General features: G+C 41.2%; 1 protein-coding gene and 1 non-coding gene across 5 annotated transcripts; both read right to left on the reverse strand.

The window, feature by feature from the left end:
- Positions 1–43: 43 nt before the first annotated feature.
- trpm6 (transient receptor potential cation channel, subfamily M, member 6) lies at positions 44–20,918 on the reverse strand. Of its 4 annotated transcripts, none has more exons than XM_005729478.2 (40): positions 20,705–20,918; positions 19,864–19,943; positions 19,635–19,673; positions 18,824–19,013; positions 18,305–18,518; positions 17,921–18,045; positions 17,618–17,789; positions 17,348–17,522; positions 14,861–14,984; positions 14,707–14,779; positions 14,468–14,568; positions 13,698–13,832; positions 12,999–13,052; positions 12,554–12,688; positions 12,309–12,434; positions 11,892–12,160; positions 10,669–10,897; positions 9,349–9,501; positions 9,093–9,248; positions 8,838–8,966; positions 8,504–8,755; positions 8,215–8,389; positions 7,138–7,252; positions 6,863–7,059; positions 6,630–6,762; positions 5,001–5,439; positions 4,033–4,690; positions 3,633–3,724; positions 3,360–3,462; positions 3,067–3,113; positions 2,885–2,949; positions 2,763–2,788; positions 2,596–2,646; positions 2,388–2,453; positions 1,982–2,280; positions 1,777–1,859; positions 1,495–1,700; positions 1,349–1,400; positions 1,118–1,230; positions 44–440 (listed from the first exon to the last, which is right to left on the reverse strand). In XM_005729478.2, the coding sequence occupies exons 1-40, from the start codon at positions 20,720–20,722 to the stop codon at positions 346–348; spliced, it is 5,964 nt and encodes a 1,987-aa protein (XP_005729535.1). In that variant the 5' UTR covers positions 20,723–20,918; the 3' UTR covers positions 44–345. The 4 variants fall into 4 exon arrangements, with proteins under 4 accessions (XP_005729535.1, XP_005729536.1, XP_005729537.1 ...); XM_005729479.2 differs by lacking the exon at positions 20,705–20,918 and adding an exon at positions 20,087–20,199; XM_005729480.2 differs by lacking the exons at positions 18,824–19,013; positions 19,635–19,673; positions 19,864–19,943; positions 20,705–20,918 and adding an exon at positions 18,758–18,772.
- On the reverse strand, positions 9,954–10,036 carry trnal-cag (transfer RNA leucine (anticodon CAG)). The gene has a single exon. It is a non-coding gene; the product is annotated as a tRNA-Leu (tRNA).
- Positions 20,919–22,082: the final 1,164 nt, after the last annotated feature.

Below are 22,082 nucleotides of genomic sequence, written 5' to 3' on the forward strand. Positions count from 1 at the left end.
CAAATCATAATATTATATATCAGATTAATCCATAATGTCTCCTGAGAAAATACAGCTATTAGTTATATACTGAACTAAAAATAGTACAAAAACTGCATTTTATTTTACAGTTTTTTCTATCACGAATTATCACATACAGTTAAATAACCAGTTATATTTTTATCTTTTTATATAAAGTTTTCTGATTACCGCTTTTCCTTCATTAACCCTGAAAATCTATAAACATCCTTAGTGCAAAATCTTTGGTATTATCAAGGATCTTTTGTGAAGAGGCAGAACTTGTGTTTACGAAAGACACCTATAAAAGTTCCCATGCTTTCTTTTCCCTACTTCCTGAGTCAAAGGTCACTTCCTGGTTTCATCGTCTTCTTGCTCTTCTGTCCCCGACGTTGGCTCCGCATCAGTGCTGTTCTCGCAGCTGTCCGGATGGTTTCTTAAATCTGAACAACAGAAACATCAGTTAGCGACATGTCGCTCCAATAACACAGTCATTACCACAAGAAAGAGAATACTGACAGGCCTGGGAGGAAATCCACGCATCCAGCATAAATAATTTGGTTTGATTTGTTGGTGAAATCTTGGAGAGGACACAAGAAGAGGAAGAGGAAACACAACGTACCTTTGAAATATCAAAACAACTGTGTCTGAGTGTTTGCGTGTTTGTTTGCTGGGCTTGTTTGTTTGTGAGCACAGTTTCTTTCCGCGCAGTTATCCTCTAGATGCCGGTATCATGTCTACCCAGAGACGTTAATTAATAGCTAATCAAAGCTAATGTCTCAGCAGCACATCGCCAGCACAAAGACATGATTAATACATAATCAAAGGCCGCTCAGCACAAAGACGGGCCCTCCCTCATGCCTCAAACACTACTGTTGTTATAGAAATAAACGAACACTCGCAGCTTAATTAGCTGGCTGTTCGTGTGTGCCGTCTTTATTTGAAGTTGCTGGGGATTTCTCTCTGAGCCAAGCTGGCCTCCTGAGTGACGACACCGAGGTGACATACAAAGGCATGTATGCACACGTGCAAAAACAGGTACATACAATGAAATGCTAATCCACACGTCACACACTGGATCAGAAAAAAAACAGTAGACAAGGTTTTGTATGTTTCTGACCTTTTAGACCTAGTCTGTGGCACCAGGCGCTGCAAGAGTGTTTCTGCAGGAAACCATTGATGCCAGCATCTCCAAGATTATCAGGTCCAAAAAGCATCTCACCCCTGCTAACACTGCAACAGAGTCAGTCAGAGTGCAGACTTTCATCAGTACATATGGGATAAAATGTGAATTTCTAAAATCAGAGAATATAAATATCACTTATACGCATAGCAGAAATGGTTACTGCACCTCTGGTCCTCTGCCATAATGACTGTCGGATCAGTCAGCTCCTCTCCCACTCCTGTCAAAAGGAATAAAGGAACAGATTTAAAAAAAAAGACTCAACATCTCACGTGTGCAACTACAAACATGCAAAGTAAAGTAAAAGTATCTGCCTTGTATGTCGAGCACCAGCAGCTCTCTGCGTGAGTACTCGTAGGTCCAGTGGGAAAAGGCTAGAAGCATTTCTTCCAGTGAACAGCAGGGGGTGATCTCTTCTCCCGTGTTGTTGTTGTATTTCATGAAGTCACCAGACATATTCCTTTCAATCGTCAGCCACTGACCATTAGAATGCCAGAGGACCAGTGACACGTCAAGAAATCTGGTGGATAGAAGGGACAGTTATTAAATGCACGGACACACCTAACACACACACATAGGAAAGATAAAATAGTGACCTTGGTGAGTGGTGCAAATCATCAGGTTTGACTTGGTTAAACACTTGCATCATCTTCTGGGCCGCTCTCTGCTGCTGTATCTCCTTCACAAACAAAAATTGATCATAGTGTTAGAAGTACTTGAAACTCAATTCAAAACTGTGAAAAGTAAAAGATTTGCTAACCAGCAAATGTAGACGAATCCTTGATTACTAGAAAGATTTACCCTTAAACAAAGCTGCAGTGCTGTGCTACCATGGAAGTACTTCTTACAGACACGAACCACCTCTGGTCTGAAACCTTTCACCACGTATACCAGCCCGGGTCTGAGCACATCCTGTTCTGCCCATGTACAGAGAACCCGGCGGCCCTGCCGGAGGCCCCCATCCAAAGAGCCTTCTTCGCTCAAGAGGGGCTGCAGGATTGCAGACAGGCCTCGTGATGACCAGGAAGAGACTGAGCTGGATTCAGGGTCAGCATCAGAGGCTACTTCCTCCAGAGAGTAAACGCTCACCTCTTCACCTCCTACAGAGAATGTTCAAAAACTTGATTAAGTGCACAGAAATGGATTTTGGGGGTAAAACAACAGTAATGAAAAAATAAATAAATCCTAAATCAAACAAGCAAGTTACCCATGATTGAGACAGGAGTGAAAGGGATGGTCTGAGCCAGTCTCATCAAATTGTTTCTCTCCACAGCTGTTAACACACAGGCACGATACAGGCAAAACTACAGATGAGCTAATGTACGAGAAATCACAAAAACAATAGATGCACAATAGATGATCCTTTCAGGATCTATTATTTAATTTAGATAATTTTCTGCAGATCGTGTAAATACCTGAGTAGTGTGGATACAAACTGTCAGTGGACTGGAATGAGGAGTTCTTGGCTGCAGCAGGTAAGATTACAGGGCATTAAAAAACAAAACAAATACATCTCACTATAACAGACACTACATGGCCACATGTTACAGAAAATGTATTCAATCTGTACGTCCAGAAATACCTTCAGCTGAAATGCCACTCTGTATTCTGCAACAGGCATCAAGAAAACATTGTTACGTTTAAGTAAAAAGTTTCGATAAATTCAGGGTAAATCTGGAAGGCTAAAAAAGAAAGGAGACTTACGAAGACCTGCGGCTCATGGACCTGGCCCAGCTGTTCCAAGCTGAGTGCGTGGGGCTCCATACATCCTACCAGTAATCAAAGCAAGAACACTGACATATTTTACACTAATTATTTTAGCATTACTATCGCTAATGTTACCACAAATTACAAAATATTGTTACCACACTTTACCACATCTTTACCTGATGCGAAAAGACCTGTTTCTGCAGCAAATCCAGTTGTTCAAAATCTGAAAAAATATTGATATTAACAGTTTTTAAGTAAAACATCAGAAACTTCAAGTGGTTGATAATTTAAACATCGCACATTAACATATCAAACTTTGTTTCTTTTAATATGAAAAAACAACCCTTGTCGTTCTTCTCGTTCTACTGTACATACATACAGAGGAAGCAGAGTGATGCATACTAGCAGATGCTCTCTGAAAGCTCTGGGTACAAATACAACATGTACTCTATCTAAATGCAGGTCTTACTGAGCTGACTGAGGCTGGTTGAAGCCGACCGACTTGTGGGTTCTCCTATCAACCTCCGGCGCCTTCCCCAGCTGACATCAGACAACTGGGAATGCATGGCTCTCTATTTTCCAAAACAAATAAAGAGATGGAAAAGCTTCTCTGTAAAGAACCACCAAACGAAAATGAAAAACCCATTCACAAAGATAGCAGGGATTTAGTTTTATGACTTTGTGCCATGTTTTGCACCTGACTGATCCTCTGCTATGAGGAGCACAACTTTTTTCATATTACCAAATCTAGATTGCTCTCTCGTATCTTCACGGTCTTTTTGTTTTTGCCTTTGCTGTCCAAGACCTGAGTAAAGTCAGATGATTTGGACCACTCTGCAGAAACACAGACGTACATTATCTGTTATTGTGTGTAAATGCATGATAAAAAAAAATAGACAAGGTACACACAGATTTTCAAAATTTCCTTTTGATCATTTTCATCAGGGGCAAGATACAGAGAAAATGACTGCTTATGACCTGAATGACCCTTAAAGTTCTTTTATGACATTGTTGGTTCTGACTTGCAAAATTGTTAAGATTTGCATGCGCTACATATCACAAAGCTCTTCATGCAAACTCATTGCTTTAAACCATCAGCGTCCAAAGATTAACTTGATTTTCAAACCCATGCGTTATCATACCTTGGCTCCTGCTGCATCTTAGTGATGTATTGTTCTTTAAACCCCTCCTACCAAGCAAACTCTCATTGTTCATTGATTCATTGAGAGAAGGAAAGGATCCCCTGGTTGGGCTGAGGGGTGCTCCAGCGAAAGTCATATTCTCCATGCTGGATGACAAAGATCTGCAGTAGCCATACGGACGGTCCCTCGACAAACATGCCCACCTTGGGGATTTTATGGGTTTTCTCCACTGGTTGGAATTTCTGGACCGAGAAGTTGGCTGACTATCATCACAAGAAAAGGCAGGATTTGTCAAACCCTCTGAGATGTCTTGTGGGTCGAACAGAAAAGCACTGCTGGAGGCTCGGTGCACGTCTATGTTAGGTGGTTCTTCCTGTGTCTTTTCCTCCTCTTTCTCTTCTCCTTCTTCCTCTACTTCATCCTCCTCTTCCATGGATGTTTCTTCCTGACTGGTAAACAAATATGGCTCACAAGTCCAGAATTTAAAATGGAGTGACTCCAAGCCTCTGGGAGAAAGAGGAGACCCACACTGGGATGGTTCACAGGACTCACAGGGTGTCTGATCTCTGACCGAAGAAAATCCTCCACTGTTAAAGTGGGAGAGGGACGCACAAGACCCTGGGTCAGAAGCTCCCTGCTGATTCTCACATGGATGATCCTATGGGAAAAAAATAAGTGATTATCAAAGTATTTTAAATTCTTTAAGTCAGTGGTTATTTACTTTTAATGTCATAAAGCTGTGAAGAGATTACATCACATTAAAATAAGGACTTTATGGATACTTTATGGATCTCTTTTAGCTTGTCTCCCCCTAAAGGCCATGTTCAGGTTTGCAACAACTACCTCTCCTTTCAAAGAGTCTAACATGACAAACGTTTAAGGATCAAAACATTGTATTTAGTGTGAGGGAGTAGTGCATTCTCTTTCCTTCTTGTGAAACAACATTACTAGAAGACAACAGTAAGCACCTCTCTTGCCCTTTCTTCTGGTTCTTCTGTGTGTCCATATCTTCCTCCCCTGCTTCCCCTAACTCCTACATGGCACTCCTGTGATTCCCGTCTATTTCCTGCTAAGGTGTAGCCCTTTAGCAATGAAGGCGGGGTACTTTTATATGGCTTGGCCACCAATCGTTGTATATTAGCCGCATCACCGTCTGCTCCACTTCTGTGTGGAAGGGTCCAGCTGTGAGGGATGGCGTGCTGGGATGCTGTAATGAGCCGACACTGAGCCAGGCGTGTCTCCTCCTGATGTAGGTTGTTGGATGCAGAAAGAAGAGTGAGGGTGTCCACAGCCAGAGCAGAGAGGTCCTGGAGATGACCGAGCTGAGAGTCTAAGTCTGACAGGCTATCCTGAATGAAGTTGACCTTCTCTGAAACCTCCCCCACCATCATGCACATCTCTTCTGTTCTGATGGAACAAATATGAGCAAAAATGGTGAATGACGTTTTTATGATTTATTTACTGACGTTAAATGCTTTTTGTACACTAAACACAGCCACATGTTCAGCTGTAAATCCACAAAAGGCAAAGGAAGCCTGTGTTAGTAGGATCACAATACAAGCACAAGCTATATATAAGCTGGTATGTGAGACAAAGTAAATAAACATTTAAGAATCTACCTACTTACTTGTTTGTAAGAAGGAGCATTGGAGGCACATTAAAAAAGTACTTTGAAACACGGAGATTACAGTTATCGTTTCAAGTCAAACAACTGCTACGGCTGCTAAACCCTCTACATAATGTCTTGTGTAAATGAGTTAGTGAAATCATACCTCAGAGTTGGTTTTAGTAACAAGGAAATTATTTATTTTTAAATACATAAACACGGTGTGGTGATAAGCACAGAAATGCAGTTTTAACGCAGAAAGCTGCATCTGGTCAGAAGGAAAAACCAGATTTTAACCCCCGATTTATGCAAAAATGAAACAGCTGGCAATGACAGATGCAAGAAAATCAATGGTTAAACCCTTGTGCAGTAAAGAGGGTTTATGTTGTATCACAAGACATGATATGAAAACTGATCAAGGTATTTCAGTAATTCTTCTACACAAGGCAATTTGCAATGTTTGCAATGGGTGCAGCAGCCATCGCAGTTGTTTGACTTAAAATGACGACCTTAATCTCCACATATTCTCAAAATAATAATAAATTTAATCTCAAAAGTTTGGCTTTATTGTGAAAATGAACAATAATCTTTTATCTTAATGCGCCTCTAATACTTCATTTAAATCTAGTTACATGAGTTAACTGCTTTTATCTTGGCACAGTATGTATACCTCATTATTTATTATACTTATCAAACTTATCAATATTAAACTTAACAATGTGATGACAGACAGAGTGATTGTTCGTGTTATAGAAGAAATAATCTTTTGGCTCTTGCATCGGACACAAAAGGAACTCTACATCAAAGCAATGATCCTGTGCATGGCTCCCAAACAAGACAAATTTATAAGGCTACAAAGTTTCCAGCCATAGTGATATGGCAGGTTGGAGAGCGAGACACAGATCCAGCAGAAACACACAAGCGCTGGTAGCTCATCTTAAATAATCGAACAAAACAAAAGAAATGAGAAGCCCCTTGTTTGCAGTCCTACCTCTCAGCTGTGACTTTGATCCTGTTCTTTTGACTGCTGAGCGGGCATTCACTCTTCTCGTGAAAATAGGCCTGCACACATCTCTCCTCAAACTCATGCAGCTTCTTGCGATCCTCGTGGCCCAGATAGAGCTCTAGTAAAAACAAGTGAGATGGAAGAAGTGACAAGTGTAGAGATAGCTGCTAAACTATCACCATTTTCTTCCTTTCCAGAAAACATGCTGTGGTACTTACTAAGTCCAGAGGCTCTCTCTTCCCGCTCAGCGTCGCCACTAAATTTCTTGTAAATAGCTCTCAAACCCAGGTCCATGTGACTGAGGAGGTTTAGGGGCGGTGGCAGCCACGGTCTCACTTGATAGGTCATAATGTAGCGGTACCGGTTGTACTTCCACAGCTTGTTGGATGTTGATGCCATGTCAAAGTAGACGTTGCTGTTAACAAGAGTTTGCTTTATTGAAGGGTAGCCCCTCAAACAATTACTATAAACTAAAATTTTTCAATATGCTTACTTGAAAAATGCGATGAGGATGTTGACCATGATGATATACTGGACAAACATATACACAGCCTGGAGAAATGGTGCAAGAAAGGATGCAGGAGGACATGAATCATCTTCCTGACATGCTGTTGACACACAAAAATACGCAGATCTTACACACAGTGCAATAGTTTTTTTTTGTTTTTTTTTATTCTTTATCATACAAAAACTATCAGAGACTTGGTATGAATCTCCTTCTGCATCATGAATGCTAAATTAGAACCAGATTCATATAAAACTCTACAGGGACAAGAAAAGGGCACAGAGTCTTCCAACATATGGTACAGCCGACACAGAGCTCAGATTTTAACATCACTCAGTTGGTCTGAGACATCAGAAGCAACCGAGATTGCCTAAATCCACGCTGGAGCAGAGTACATTAAAAAAATCTTAAAGTAAGAGAACTGGCACTGTTTACAGGGTAAAGTGTGACAGACCTTGCACTGATTTGTTTACTGCTCTTCTTATAGAAGACACAGACATAGCTCTTTGGAAGTGTCCAAACTTTATTTTTTGAACAATCTAAGTTACACCTTCAACTAAAAGCAGCAAAAGGACCTACATGTCCATACCTCTGTGTCATATTACAATCCCCAAGGATGAGGCAGTTCGCTGTGACATTGACTTGAACCAGAGAAGAAAGAGTGCCAGGAGATCCAGTAGAATTTCAAATTTAAAAGTTTAGTCATTTATACCAATTACATTTTAAGTGATTTTGTTATTTGCAGCATATTTTTTATGCACGAAGAATCAGCCCCTGTAATAAGTGAAGTTGTCTAAATTCTGAAACAAAGAACTCCTTTCAGCTGCAGTCAATAACAAGCACTGCAATACAAAGGTGAGTCAAGCAAAGCTCACCTTGTGAGGTAAGACTGTTTGAATGACCTTAATTCAAGTGGAATAGGATAAGTGACGAATTAGCCTTGCAGCAATCTTCGAGTCAGTATTTCCAAGAACTCAGGGCAATGCAAAAATCATAAAGGTTAAATTCTACTGCTTAAAAAAAACCCTTTGGTTAATAAGTATCTAGTGTTATTGGGCCACTAACGGTCTATCTCTGATGCATAGACCTCTCCATAGATCATCCAGTAGGGCTGGAAGACTATGTCTCGAGCCAGGCTCCATGATGGCTCCTCGTCTGGTGACAGGACAGCCTTCCTGGATACTCCGTAGGTCAGCAGCACTATTGCCATCATCACCACAATGTAAAACATGTTTCTGGTCTGGGCACAGAGAGAGTGAGAGGTTACTAAAAAATAAATAAATAAATAAAAAACACACACACACATTTCTCAACTTTTTATGTTTCCAGTGAGTGCTGTGCAGTCTGTACACACCATCTTAGTGATCATGGTGAGGTAAGGGCCAGCATGCTGATTAACGGCCAGCAGATCCATCACCCTGATAAACCAGAAGATGATGTCCAGGCAGTATGTGAGGCGCCCTGCTGTCCGGTAGGGATCAGAGTGCCAACGCATTGCCAGTCCGGCCACGAAAAGCAGGATGGCGATGAAATCTGATATGTTCCAGTATTCTGAGAACCAAATCTTCAGCTTCTGGCTCAGTTTTGTTGCCTCAGACATTAATATCTAATTACAAAAGATAGACTTGTGATTTTATATTCTCCTGTAACACTTTTTAATATATTCTGCTAAGAACTGAACCTCTGACCTCTCTGGTTTTCTCTGCTGCAGTTGACAAGATGTATGCTATAACCAGCCACTCCTGAACACTGGGTTGATCCTCCATCTTCACCAGGACAACATAGGAGAATAACATCAGAAAGGCCAAGTAGGACATCTACAGTTGAATCAGAGAAAAGACATTCAGACAGAAGGATGAGAACAATGTATAATAATCATTTGCATGATGCACTTTGAGAAAGAGAAATGTTTTATCGTGTGTTAACTAACATAAAAAACCTACCGTGTGAAACCAAAACTTGACAACAGGAGCTGTGTAGAAATCATAGAGTGTTGTGATCCAGGAAACACAGCGCACAGTTATAGAGGACATGGTTTCTGACACAGGACCAACACGTTTGTCTTGGAAAGAGAGTCCTTGCTCTGCATCACGACTACCCTGCATGGGTAGAGTAAACCATACAAGTGAGGTGAAATACTATGAAATACTGTAAAATATTAGCCAGTTGAAATTTGAAAGTACTGCACTCCTACTGTACCATGTGATCAGAGCCCTTGGTGCCTGGTGCTGGCTTGACTGAGTCGAGTCCAAACAGCATTGCCTCGTGTGTCTGTGGTACGTGACACATTTCAGCTTTGCTTTTAAACTCCAGAAGTAGGATGGCAGGAGGCAAAAGAAGGCTCAAAATGATCTAAAAAAAAAAAAAAAAAAAAAAAGGAGAGCGTGTCTGACTACTTAAACATCCTCCAACAAAACATACTGCTTTGCAAAATATGAAAAAAATAAAGCAACACTTGAGGTAAAAACACAATCGTTTAGCACAACCAGGCTTTAATGGGGGTGATGAAAGCAGCTGGTGATGTGTGAACCAAAAGAAAACAGCAAATAATGGCTGAAGCGCTCCCTAGCTACACTCTACATGACAGGAAGATGTAACAATGAATGAAAATTACCGATGTGGTTTTGGAGTGGAAAAACATGGCTTTAAGTTCGACCCTAGATATCAAATCCCAGACAGAACTTCATTATGTGACAAAATGCTAATTCAAAATCGACAACAGTTAACTGCAGCACCCTACCTCATTTATTGCTAATATGTTTAATCCAGAATACTTTAACTAAGGAAATTATGCAAACAGACAATGTCAGAAGTGGGATTCAAACCCACACCTCCAGGGGAGACTGCGACCTGAACGCAGCGCCTTAGACCGCTCGGCCATCCTGACTTCCTGACTAATGGATTCTAAATTAGAATCTGGGACCTGATGAAGGTCAACAGGACTGAAACATTGCAATAAATATATTAGAAATAATGGCAAGCTTTTGCAGAGACAGTCACATTTAATTGCTTTTGTGGAATCTTACAACAATACTGTGCAGGCTCCTGTCAAGTTAACAGGTTAAGTTACTTTTTTGTTAAACTTAAGTGTTAAGCAGTTGTGCTATAAGCACTACTTAATTTCGAATAGTTTTGTGCTTACATTGGACTTGTGCTGTGTCATTATATACAATGCTGTGTCAGCACTATGACATTATAATACTGCTGCTGCTACCAGCTTGTAGCAAGAGATTCAAACTTTGAATTAGCTAGTCAGTCATCAATGATAGCAGGTAATAGGAAAAGAAAGATGGAACATGCCCTTCATGGACTAAAAATGCTGCATCCTGTGAGCTGCAATTGCTGATAAGACATATTCACTATTTTTTTCTATAATTCTGCTGAAATATTTTTGTATAATTTTGAAGCTATATCGCCCACCCCTACCCTGTACCCTTCTATCTTTATTTTTCTTTTTGCAGTGATGCAATTAAATGACACTGAAATATGAATTTTATCTGGTTTATCTGCAAGGTTTACCTTCAAGAATGAGTTTTTTCTCATGTTAAGTGGACCGGTCCAGAGATCAGTGAGGAGAGTCTGGGTGCAGGAGTGTGAGACGAATGGTCTGTGACATGAGGAGACAGCCATCTGCAGACAGGTGAAGTGGCTCCATGCCTCCATCTCATAAGTCAACAGCTTCATGGCCATCTGCTCGTTCTGACGAAACGCACAATCTAACACATCCACCGCCAGCTTACCAAACTCACTGACACACAAAGACAGAAGAGATATGTGCATGTCAACTCTGTGATAATTATAAAAATATGAAAGAACAAAAAAAAAAAATTGCACCCATATCTTCACATATACAAAGTAACATGAAGTCCCGAGGGGAAAAAAAGTGTACTGCATGGTAACGGTGCTTCACAGCTATAAAAGGTTTAGAGGTTTCTTGCATTTCAAATCTTCCAAGAACATTTCAATGAGACTCCAGTCTGGATATTGCCTAGGCTGTTCCATTCAAGGTCAGCTTCAAATTAAACTAAAGTTTCAGACACACCTTATCCTTAATATATCCTTCATAGCTAAATCAATGACTGCAAGCTGCCCAGTTGCTGTGAGACCGAGGCAGTCCCCAAAGCATAACCTTTCCACCACGCTTCAAAGACCGCAAGAAATTCTTCTCCTAAAAATAACTCCATCTTTGATTTGTATGTCCAGAGCACATTATGTCAAACATGTTGCTTCTGTCTCTGTGTTCACTGGGAAACTGTAGTTCTGCCTAATGTTCTTCTTAGACAGCACCTTAAATGCAGGTCAAATATGTCAAAATCTATCCGACTGTAGACGCAGGCACTTTGACACCAGAGTTACCTGCAGTCACTGTGATGACATTTTGAGTTGTTGGAGATTTATTTTTGCATCATGCAGTATACCCTTGAATTTGCTTGGGCAGTCAGTCCTGGATAAATTAGCATTCATTTAAAATTGGTGCCACTGTCTTATACTCTAGTGATTTATTTCAACTAAGTTGGAGACATTTTAAATCCCTTGCTAGACTCACAACACAGGCTTAGAGAGCTACTTAAATCTTAACACGATGACATCACATATTTCAGCAAAAGAGACAAAACCAGAGCTTAGATGGGAATTCAAAAGGTATTCCATTATGTGCCACTTTTTCAGAGTGTATCACTGCTATTAATAAGCAATGGATCACTGCTTGTTTAAAATAAGTCATACAGTTCAATGACACTCACAGTGAATACGTCTTGAATCGCTCTATAATGTTATCATCCAGGCTGCTTTGACGTGCTTCAAAGGCCATGGAGCGGTAAAGCTTGCAGGCCACCGTTGCACGTGCCAGCGCTTCTTCTCCATGTTGCCACAGGAACAGTGCCATTTGCTGCCTTTGCTGAAGGACTGCCCACACAAACAAGTCGTTGAAGTTGAAAGGAACCAGCAGTGGAGCATCATCAAGGCCTGGACTAGACACATCCCCACTGGTACTGGGTGACACATCTTGCTCCTAGAAGAAAAAGTTAGAAGTATGAAAAAAAATAAGGGACAAGGAAATGAAAAAACAATAGATGGGAATGTGAGATTTTTTGTCATAAAACAGATAGACAAATTAGAAACTGTTAATCTAAATCTTAAAAAAATAACTCTAAACCAACCTTGCGTTTGTAAGGCTGGGCGGTCCTAAAGAAATGCAGGTCCTGGAGGCTCCTGTTCCTTGTAGAGCTTGGCATCAGTCCATGTCTGAGTTTAGAAAAGGTGGCTGAACTGTCTCGTCTACCATTCTACAGGCATCAAAACAGGCATTTGTATGAAAACTGTAAAAGTCATTAAACCAAAGGATTTTTAAATGGCTTTTATCAGGGTGCAGCGGGCAAAGAAAAAGAATACAATCATTGCTCACTTTTTCGTGCAATCGGCTGTACGCAGCTCTGAATTGTTTGCGTGTGTAGGTGCTGCGGTATGCTCCTCCTATGAGATATTCTATCACCAAGCCCATGTCAATGATCGAAAGACGATAACCTGCAGGAAGGGATGTCTCCCCACAAACACATACAAACACGATAAATAAACATATACTGTGCACATGTAAATGTGGCTGCTTTTCTGTGTATTTATAACACAGAAAAGGTGAGGGACCACCCAGGTTGCTGTCAGTGCACAGTTCCAAAGCTGGCATTTGCAATGCTATGGAGGAACATTAGTGCACATGGGAAACTTGCACATCTGTAAAGGCCTCTTTAATGCTGAACAGGTCTTGGAGCAACATATGCTGACAATGCTTTTTTTTCGGGAGGGAAAGGGAAGCTAGATTTGCACCTACAGCTACTCTCAATATCAAAACTCACCTGTTTTGCATCTTCAACGAGGTGGTGCAAGAAGCGGGCTGTTGGCCCTTGTGCCTGCAGGGAGGATTTTGTATAATTATATAAAAAAAGAAAATGACAGTTAAGAGAAAATGCAAAGCGCAAAATCAAAGCAAACCAAATTTACTAGTTACTTTTAACGGCTGCATAATGCACATGCAATCACAGCTCCACAAATATCAAATTGTTTCTTTAAGGAACTACTTATCCCAGCGTTATGAATAAGTGAAAAGGCTTTTATACACAAATATAAAGACAACATAGAGAAAGCTGAGGGTGAATGTATGGCAAAGAGCTCTGTGATTTTAGAAGCATCCTAAACCAACTACTGGGAAAATATTTTGGATGCAACTGACCACAAAACACAAGAAATCCTGGTGCAAAAACACTTACAGTGACTGAGATTCGGATCAAAGCAGCTTTGGGAATTGTGAGAGAAATTCAAGAGAAACAAACATAAAGGGATTTTGTATGTTTGCACAGCAAAGTGAAAGCCAAACGCAAGAGGAAATACCCCAAGATAATCAAAAGTACTCCAGTGAGTAAATGTTATTTTCTGAAAAATATACTTCACAGAATTAATTGTACTGTTCTCCTTGATTAATAAAATGATGAATAACAAATAAGAAAAAAGAAGTGTCTTAAATATTTAAAGCAGATATATTAAGATATTATAGTAACCATGTTGTAGAGCTCTTCAAGGCGATCGACTGTGAGGAAGCGGCTCATAGTCATGCCGTTATCAATCAGCATTTTGACAAAACTGACACGGTCCATCACCAGAGCATCCAGCATGGCTTGCTCCAAGGAGCCCACCTACACAAGTAAAAAATAATTTACATATCTCCTTTTTTGCTTTAATGGAAAACAATTGCACTACAGTTTTGCATTAATGACTCCTGTCAATAGAAAATTGTACTTAGTAGTCACTATAATCTTTTAATAATATAAGTTTACATATGGTAGTGATAGGATGTGCGATCCTTAATAGTCTGCAAAGGCTTTGTGTGCATTCCAGAGTGCTCTGGCATTCACACCCACATCCTGGGAGCATGGGAAAGGTCGTACCTTCTTTTATTTTTTTACGGTAGGATAAAAGTAGCTATGTCAGTTTTAGTCTAAGTGCCTTTTTTACATATAGATGAACTGTTGGATTTTCCAGACCAGCAGGTTTAGGGAAGTCATTTATGGGGTCACACTCTGACACACACACGCACACACACATACACCTCCATATTCCAATGTAAGGAACAAACACCCACTGATGTATAAATAAAGACCAGGGCAGTCTCAGAGCTGTGAGTCCCTGAGCCCTCACTCTCGTGCGAGAGCTCAGAGCTGCCCTTGCTAAGCAACAAGTAAAACTGTGTGTTTCTCCTCTCTGATTCTCAGCTGAAGAAGTGTTTTAGAATATATCTCTTAACAACTCCCTTTGTTTTTGACTTTCTCACCTGCCAATGCTGTCCATATACAAGGACGTCTTTCTGTGCAATGTCAGCCCTGTCCCACGCCAGAGTCATACTCAGCTGCTCTGATGGACTGGCCTTTGTGCCTGTTTTTGATTCAGAGCAACAAAACATATAACATAACTCAGATTTTCTGACTTACTAAGAGAAACGCTCCAGTCCCACGTTAATGAATCAAAGTCACTTGAGAGAAAATGTTTGATAATTAAGAAGGAAACAAGCACCCTTGAGAGTAGCGGTCAAAATGGCAGCATCTGGTGCCATCTGGTCATCTGACTCTGAGTCAAAGATGGTTATCTGTTGTTCAAAGAAACGCTGATTTAGTAGTCAGTGTCCTCAGTCACAACACACACATGCCTCAGAGGCTGCTTTACTCACAGACTGTCTATGATCCATACACTGCAGCAGGAGAGTATAGAGGTCAGTGGCTTCAGTCCTCTCCATTCCAAACACATCTCCAATCGTGGTGAGGAAGTTCTCTTTAATGTCAGCTTCCAACGGTCTGAAAACAAACAAACAAACATAAAAACACAATCAGTGTACATTTGGGCCGGCTCGACCCTTTCCGTGTGGAATTGCATGTTCTCCCTGCATGGTGCTCTGGCTTCCTCCTACAGTCCAAAGCTTGTTAGGTCATCCACCTAAATTGGCAGTAGGTGTGAATGTGATCGCAAATTGTTGTCTGTCTCTCTGTGCTAGGCCTGCAATATGCTGTTCAACGTGTACCCCCAGGCAACACAATGTTAGCGCTTTTGCTTCACAACAAGAAGGTCCTGAGAAGGTCGCAGAAGGTGGAGTCATGTTCTCACCGTGGTTGCGCAGGTTCTCCGGCTTCCTCCCATAGGCTAAAGACATGCAATTAGTGGAGTTGTGTCAATTGGTGATTCTAAATTTCGCACAGGTATGAATATGAGGGCAAATGGTTGCCTGTTCCTCTATGTTAGTCCTGCATCAGACTGGCGACCTGTCCAGGGTGTACCCCACCTCTCGCCCTATGATAGCTAGGCTTCCGCTCCCCATGAGACTGAATTGGCGAAAGGATAAGTACATGTATGGAAGGATAATGTACATTTGAAACAATTTAATATTTGTAATCCTGTGTCTTTTTGGTAAATGTTAAATGAGTCAAAATAAGAGTCTAACAAACTAATTTATGAGCTTACCAGAGCAGCCTTTTGCTTTTTTGCACTAAGAGGACACTGCTGTCTAGTTTCTACTTTCTATCTCATTTTACAATCAATTAATTGCATCATCATCTTCAAGTTTTTATATACACCTATTGGGTAACCCTTCCTAAAATATAAACGTCACTCAAATGTAGTTAGCAGGACAGGATCATATTAGTAACTGTGTGTTTGGGTTCATCTGAGATGAGGAAAAAACAAAGAATGTGGCTGGGGTCTAACTGCCTTTTCAAATAGTTGGCATATGCGGCTCGGCAGTGGTGTGAGGTCAGTGGTTCAATCCCTGACTCCCCTAGCCTTCACACTGAAGTATCCTTGAGCAAGATACTGAACTCTGCGATCCATCTACTGGAGTGTGAATGAGGCTTGTTGTAAGGAAAGTACTTTGGAGTGCTCAAATTGAGTAAAAAAGTGCTAAATCTGTTTACAGTTATTCACTCTAATGATATAACGGTAGGGATGGGTACCGGTGTCCGGTGCCATGATGGCACCGGTTCTGACATAAACGGTAGTAACCAGACCGAAAAGCAGCGCACATTTCGGTGCTTTATTTCGGTGCTTTTTTTTCCTGAGCTGTGATACACTTCTAGCCAATCATTTTACGTTTCCCAGGATAGTAGGCGGGGCCAGGTACGTACGTTCTTTTAGAGCAGAGCTACAGATTAAAAATGTCCAAGGCGAAGCGGTCAAAGTCTGGCTGTACTTCACAGCAAAATATGCAACCTCAGCAGCCTGCAACAAGTGCTTTAAGCTGATACTGTGATACTGTCAAAGGAGGTAACACCAAGAATCCGATTAAACAGCTGGCGACGCATAGCGTTTTTTTTAAAAGCCGCGAAATGTGCCGTATTTGATAGCTTGCTGCGAGACCTCACACCGTGCACGTTGGGTGGGTTGCCAGTTATCGGACCCGGAGCAACATCCCCCAAAAACCCGAAGAATAGAGTCCTGGCCCCTAGCCCTGCCAGTGTAGCAGAAATGATGAGGATGATGATGCAGCAGTAGCTGTTCTTCTCTGCGTGAGTCGCTTCATGTTGTTCGTGTGTAATTTACGTTGAGTAGGCTAACCACGTTATTACATTAATGCATGTAAGGTGAACTAGCAAACATCATCATAGCTACATGCGGCTGTCTTCTTGTTTGATGGCAGATACTCCCTTCACCCTGGCCAAAAAGGCTAAAATGACCAAAGAAAAAGTGGGAAACAGTTAAACATGAGAGGTTTTTGGACAAAGTTTGTGTTTTTTCCATTGATTAAGCACTGCTTCCAGCCAAGAGTGATACCATATATGCCCCATAGCTGCAGAAAAGGCACACATTGTTATCTTTTTACAAAAAACAGCTCAACATGAGAGGTTTTTGGACAAAGTTTGTGTTCTCCATTCTTCAAGCACCGGTTCGAGCACCGTTTAAGCACCGGCACCGTTTCAAAAGTACCGATTTGGCACCAGTATCGGATAAAACCTAAACGATACCCATCCCTATATAACGGTAAAGGAGAGATTCTCCCTTTGCCCATTTTTCTCTTTTTCACCTTAAAATATGCCCCAATACTCATGAAGAAGGTGTTATAACTTCCACTTTGCCGTAAGTATAAATTATGCTTGCTTATTAAACCAGCTGGCTCAAAAAGACCCTGCTATGCATCCACTACAGGCCTATACCAGCCTACGTACTGTACCTGTCAACAGCAGTCTGCTTGTGTAAGAATGCGAGTAGGTCAGCAGCCCTGCCTGATCCCTCAAACACAAACACTGGCACAGGGGGCACAGTGCTGACGTAGTCCAACACTGTAGACACCACAGAAGGACCTCCCTCCACCACCACACACACCACAGGCACTCCTTGGTTCAGTCCTGCAAAAAAGAGAAGAGATGATGATAAGACTTCAGTCAAATCTGTGTGCTTCCTATTTTGTTTCTTTTGTCAGTTTTTGCGCAAAAACACCCACGGGGATGTATCTTCTGTAGTTGTATGTGCTTCTCCAGCTTCCTCCTGAGGCCTTGCTGACAGCCATGCTTGCCCAGCGTTCCATCATCCACCAACAGGAAGTGGGAGTGGAAACCATTGAGACAGGCTCTCTTGCTCAAAGGGTTTCCCAGAGGCTGGTAAGGCCTGAAAACCTGAAGCGATGTTGAATCAGTGTCAGTCAAAGACAAAGAAAAGCAGCGCAGTGGGATATGGTACTCTGCATATATCAAAAAAATGTGGTGAGGAATGAAGTAACGTGCAAAAACACAGTTTCAGTACTGACATCTCTGCCTATAAGGTCCATGTTGTTGTCAATCACTCCCCAGGGTGTGATGCCAACTGTGTTTCTCTTCCTCAGGTCATGGCTTCCAAAGGATTTAACTGCATCACCTACATATTTAGACACACCTGGAGGGCATGCAAATAGTAGCTGAATGCACAGCAAATACACAATAAGAACAAAAGCACTAAAATCCACGGGGTGCTTTTACAACAGCACGCCATACAGAAATGAAACCTAACAGAAACTAACCAAAACTGAACCTTCTAGAAACAGAACACAGATCAACGTAGTTTTTTTTTTTCAGATGTAAGTAATGAGATTGCTGCCAGTCACTAACTGGAGATAGGCAGAAAATAATACTCCACAAAAAATTGTAAAACTTACCTGTATTAATGCCATCGGTGAAAATCCATGCCCCTGTGCTGAGGGCAGCAGTGATCAGCCCTTTGCTAAAGGCCTGGTTGACTTTAGGTGGCAAGGTAAAATTTTCGGAGCCTCCGTGGACACTCAGCAGTAGCTTGGGTCTTTCCATCTGCCATTCCCTAAACATCAGCTGGAGTAATGCTTCTGGCTTGGAGTCGACAGCAACACGAACATACTGGAAAAACATGAAAGTGTTTCCAACTGAGAAGCTCTTTGTACTTTTCTGAGGTGCTGCTGAGCCGATTGTTTTGTCACTACATTAGATAGCATCTCTGCTTTCATGCATCGCGACCAAGCCTGCTTACATCATAGCAAAGCAAACTTTACGCAACCATCAAAATCTAGGTCTTATTAACAGAGTGCAAGCATTTGCTTCTATATTTGAAGCAGTCTCTTGAGCGTGTGTACATTTACCATTTTACTTTTGAAAAAATGTTCCTTTGGCCTAGAGACACGCACAGAGCTGGTAAACTCACAGACCTTGGCTCGACAGACACGTGTGGCAGTATCTTCAAAGTCTACGGTGCCATAGGCATTTGTGGGACTGGCCCTGGTGTGGCGCTCCATGGACCACTCCTCTTCCACATCCTGTCCAGGACCAGGACAGAGGGACAATGGAGGAAGGGAGTCTTGCCAAGAGTGTTCCCCTATCAGGTGGCCGCAGCAACATCTAGCAAATAGAACGACATTGCATAGATGCATAGGAAGAAGCATCGTAAGGTAATTTTTTAGAATGATTAACTTCAATCATACTTTTACAACACTTTAGCATAATGTTGTTGATTTTAAATAAATTAAATTAAGTAGCTATTTCTGATAGTCTGCTTTTAGATAATAGGGAAGAGCCCAAAAAACAGTAACAAAATTATCAGTGACACTTAACTACATGTTAGCTCCTCAAAATAGAGGCAGGGTTGTTAATAAGCAATAATAATATGCAGGCGCATGACAAGCTCTAAAAGATGAAAGAAATCCACCTGGACTTTTTAAACCAGCCTTCAGTGATTCTTCCATTTATTTTCTAAATCCCACACTTCCTCTCCACCTCCCTTTGCCCTTGAGTACACATTTCTATGTCTGGCTGTTGTTATCATTTAACAGACCATGAAAATCACACATTTCCTGCCATTTCCCCATAACGGTGCAGTGCAAATGTAGGAGAAAAAAGGCAGAAAAGGACATGATGAAATGCTGAAAGAATGAGGGAGAAAACAACACAGAAGTATGTAGTAAGAAAATAAGAAAGAGTTTGGTAGGACAGCATCTTCAGCACAATATTCATCAGTGATACCTTATCAAATTTTGGCAAACGTGGCATACTGGAATACATCTGAAAGAGACAGGAAGCGTTATCAAAATATCCACATGGCTGCTATTCCTGGAAGTAAGGGCTACATGCCAAATAGTTCTGCTCTCAGAAAAATGTTATTTCAAATAGCTGCTGTTAATGTTATACTACAATCTGTGTGTTTCTTCTCAGAATCATAAAAGCTAATCAGTGCAATCAGATCCCAGTTTACCTGTGCTGATCCCAAGAGGAAGGGATGAACTTCACACACTCTCTCCTGAAGAAGGTTTCCTCAATCCAACACTTTCTGGACTAAAAAAAGAAAAGCAGAAAATATTTACTTACAGCACACAGATACTGGAGCTGTTAAGCACTATATTGTCTTCTTTATTGACTCGTATTCTAGGAAGTGGAAGCACATTAGTCCTGAAATAAAAAGCGCGTTTATCAGTGACCTTCTCAGTGAAGCTCATTTTAGTGTCGATCACATGCTGAGCAAACAGTGTAGTAAGTGTAGATCCCTCCCCATCACAGAAAGCTGAAATGCAAACACCAAAACCCTGAGCTGCAGCACTCAGCCCCTCGTTCCCCTTCACAGTAATCTTTCCTTCATGTTTCCCAGGAATATTTAACAATGGCCTCACTGCAGGGAGAGAACTGCTTTCAGGAAACATGAGCACATACACAGACCTATACATCCTCTTCCTCTGATTAGTCTACACGGTTAGCGAAGTGAACAGTTACAACTGTTACAGTTTTATATGCACTAAATAAAACCGCCCATTGTGCAGCAGCAGGACCAACAGTTTAACACGTTGTATGCACAATAAACACCCGTGTTATGTTACTACACTAGTTCATTAAAAGTTTATTACTATTAACCGTTTTATCTAACTTAAAATCACCGCTAAGCGCTGCTAATATCACTGTTAGCAAACCGGTAACAGAGAAATATTGTTCAAATTTCTCATGAGTTCAAGTTCACATTTCGTAAAAAGTACACTTGTTGGAAATAAGCTGACCTACTTAGTACATATATATATATTTATATATAATATTAGCATATATCTTACCATGACTGCAAACTTCATTTATAAACATGTTCGAGGCTAGCAAAGACACTCCGCTTCATCATTACTCTCCCGACAAGGACTGAGCGCCCTTTAATCAGTCGCTGGTCCAAAGGGCAGGTTTCCAGGAAGCCTTGGGGAGTTCATGGCCTCCTCCCTCCAGCTCGGTTAGGAGTTTTTCACCTCCTTAAGTTGTCAAGGAGGTGAAAACTTAAGGAGTGGAGACACCCTTATTGGTTGAGGCAATAAGGGTTTCTCCCCCTCTTTCTCATGAAGGAATGTGGTGACTGGTGAAAGTGGACACTGGTGAGTCAAAAATCTTACTAAAGTGTCGTCAGCTCTGGCTCAAGCAAAGTTTCACACAGCGCAGTGAGGCTCAAAACACCTGCAGTGGCAGTAAAATAAACAGGGTTGTACACTTGGGCAGGACAGAAGAGCAAGTTTTCCATTGCAATAATAATATTAATATTAATAATAACAATAATAATATATGGCAGATGTCTGTCAGATAGATAAATCTTGAGCTACCCCTCTAATATTTATATTTAGCTAGGAAATTTAGAAATAGGTGCAGGTTCAGTTTTATTGAAACATCCAAACACACAAAGTCAAACTCTCTTAGGCAAACTTTCTTGTAATTTCTTCAAGTAGTCTTCAGAAAGAGTTCTTCAGGGTTCTTGAAGCACATTCAAAGTTGGTCTTTAGGTGTTTCTGCCTTTTGATCTGTTCTCTATCACCAGGATCCCACACTGCTTCAGTATTGTTGAGGTCTGGGGTCTAAGGAGGCCAATCCACGAAAGATAGTGTTCCAGTGTGGGTTTCTTTTCAGGTATATTTATACCGTACTGACATGTGTTTGAGATTATCATCATGCAAGAATAAACCCACTGCCAATCAGATGCTTTCCAAATGGTGATATGTGGTGAATCAAAATCTGTTGTGCTTTCATACTTGCATTAGTTTTGACAACCTCCACAACACCATTGGCTAAACTGCAGCTCAAAACATGACACAGCCTCGGTCATGTTTTACACCTCTCTCCTGCCCTCCTCTTTGCATTCTCATGGCAATTTCTACGGAAAATTTCCAACTTTGATTTTTCACTCCATTGGACAAAGGATGTAGAAAAAGGAGCAGCAAGACATAAGAAGACCATGAAAAAGATCCATGGACATAGTGAAGGAGCACGTGCAGGGTTGGTGCGACAGAAGAGGATGCTCTTGATGGGGTCAGATAGAAGCAGATGTTTCACTGTGGTGGCCTCTTGAGGGAGCAGTCAACTGAAGATTCATCACTGCATCAGAGCTATTGCAGCTGCTTTTCAGCTCAGTTCTTGTAATTGTGAATCAGCCTATGGCTGCACAATTATCCGATGCCCAGT

This window comes from Pundamilia nyererei, unplaced genomic scaffold, assembly GCF_000239375.1.
Source record: "Pundamilia nyererei isolate P.nyererei 1_Seehausen unplaced genomic scaffold, PunNye1.0 scaffold00033, whole genome shotgun sequence".
In the NCBI taxonomy this organism is placed as follows: domain Eukaryota; kingdom Metazoa; phylum Chordata; class Actinopteri; order Cichliformes; family Cichlidae; genus Pundamilia; species Pundamilia nyererei.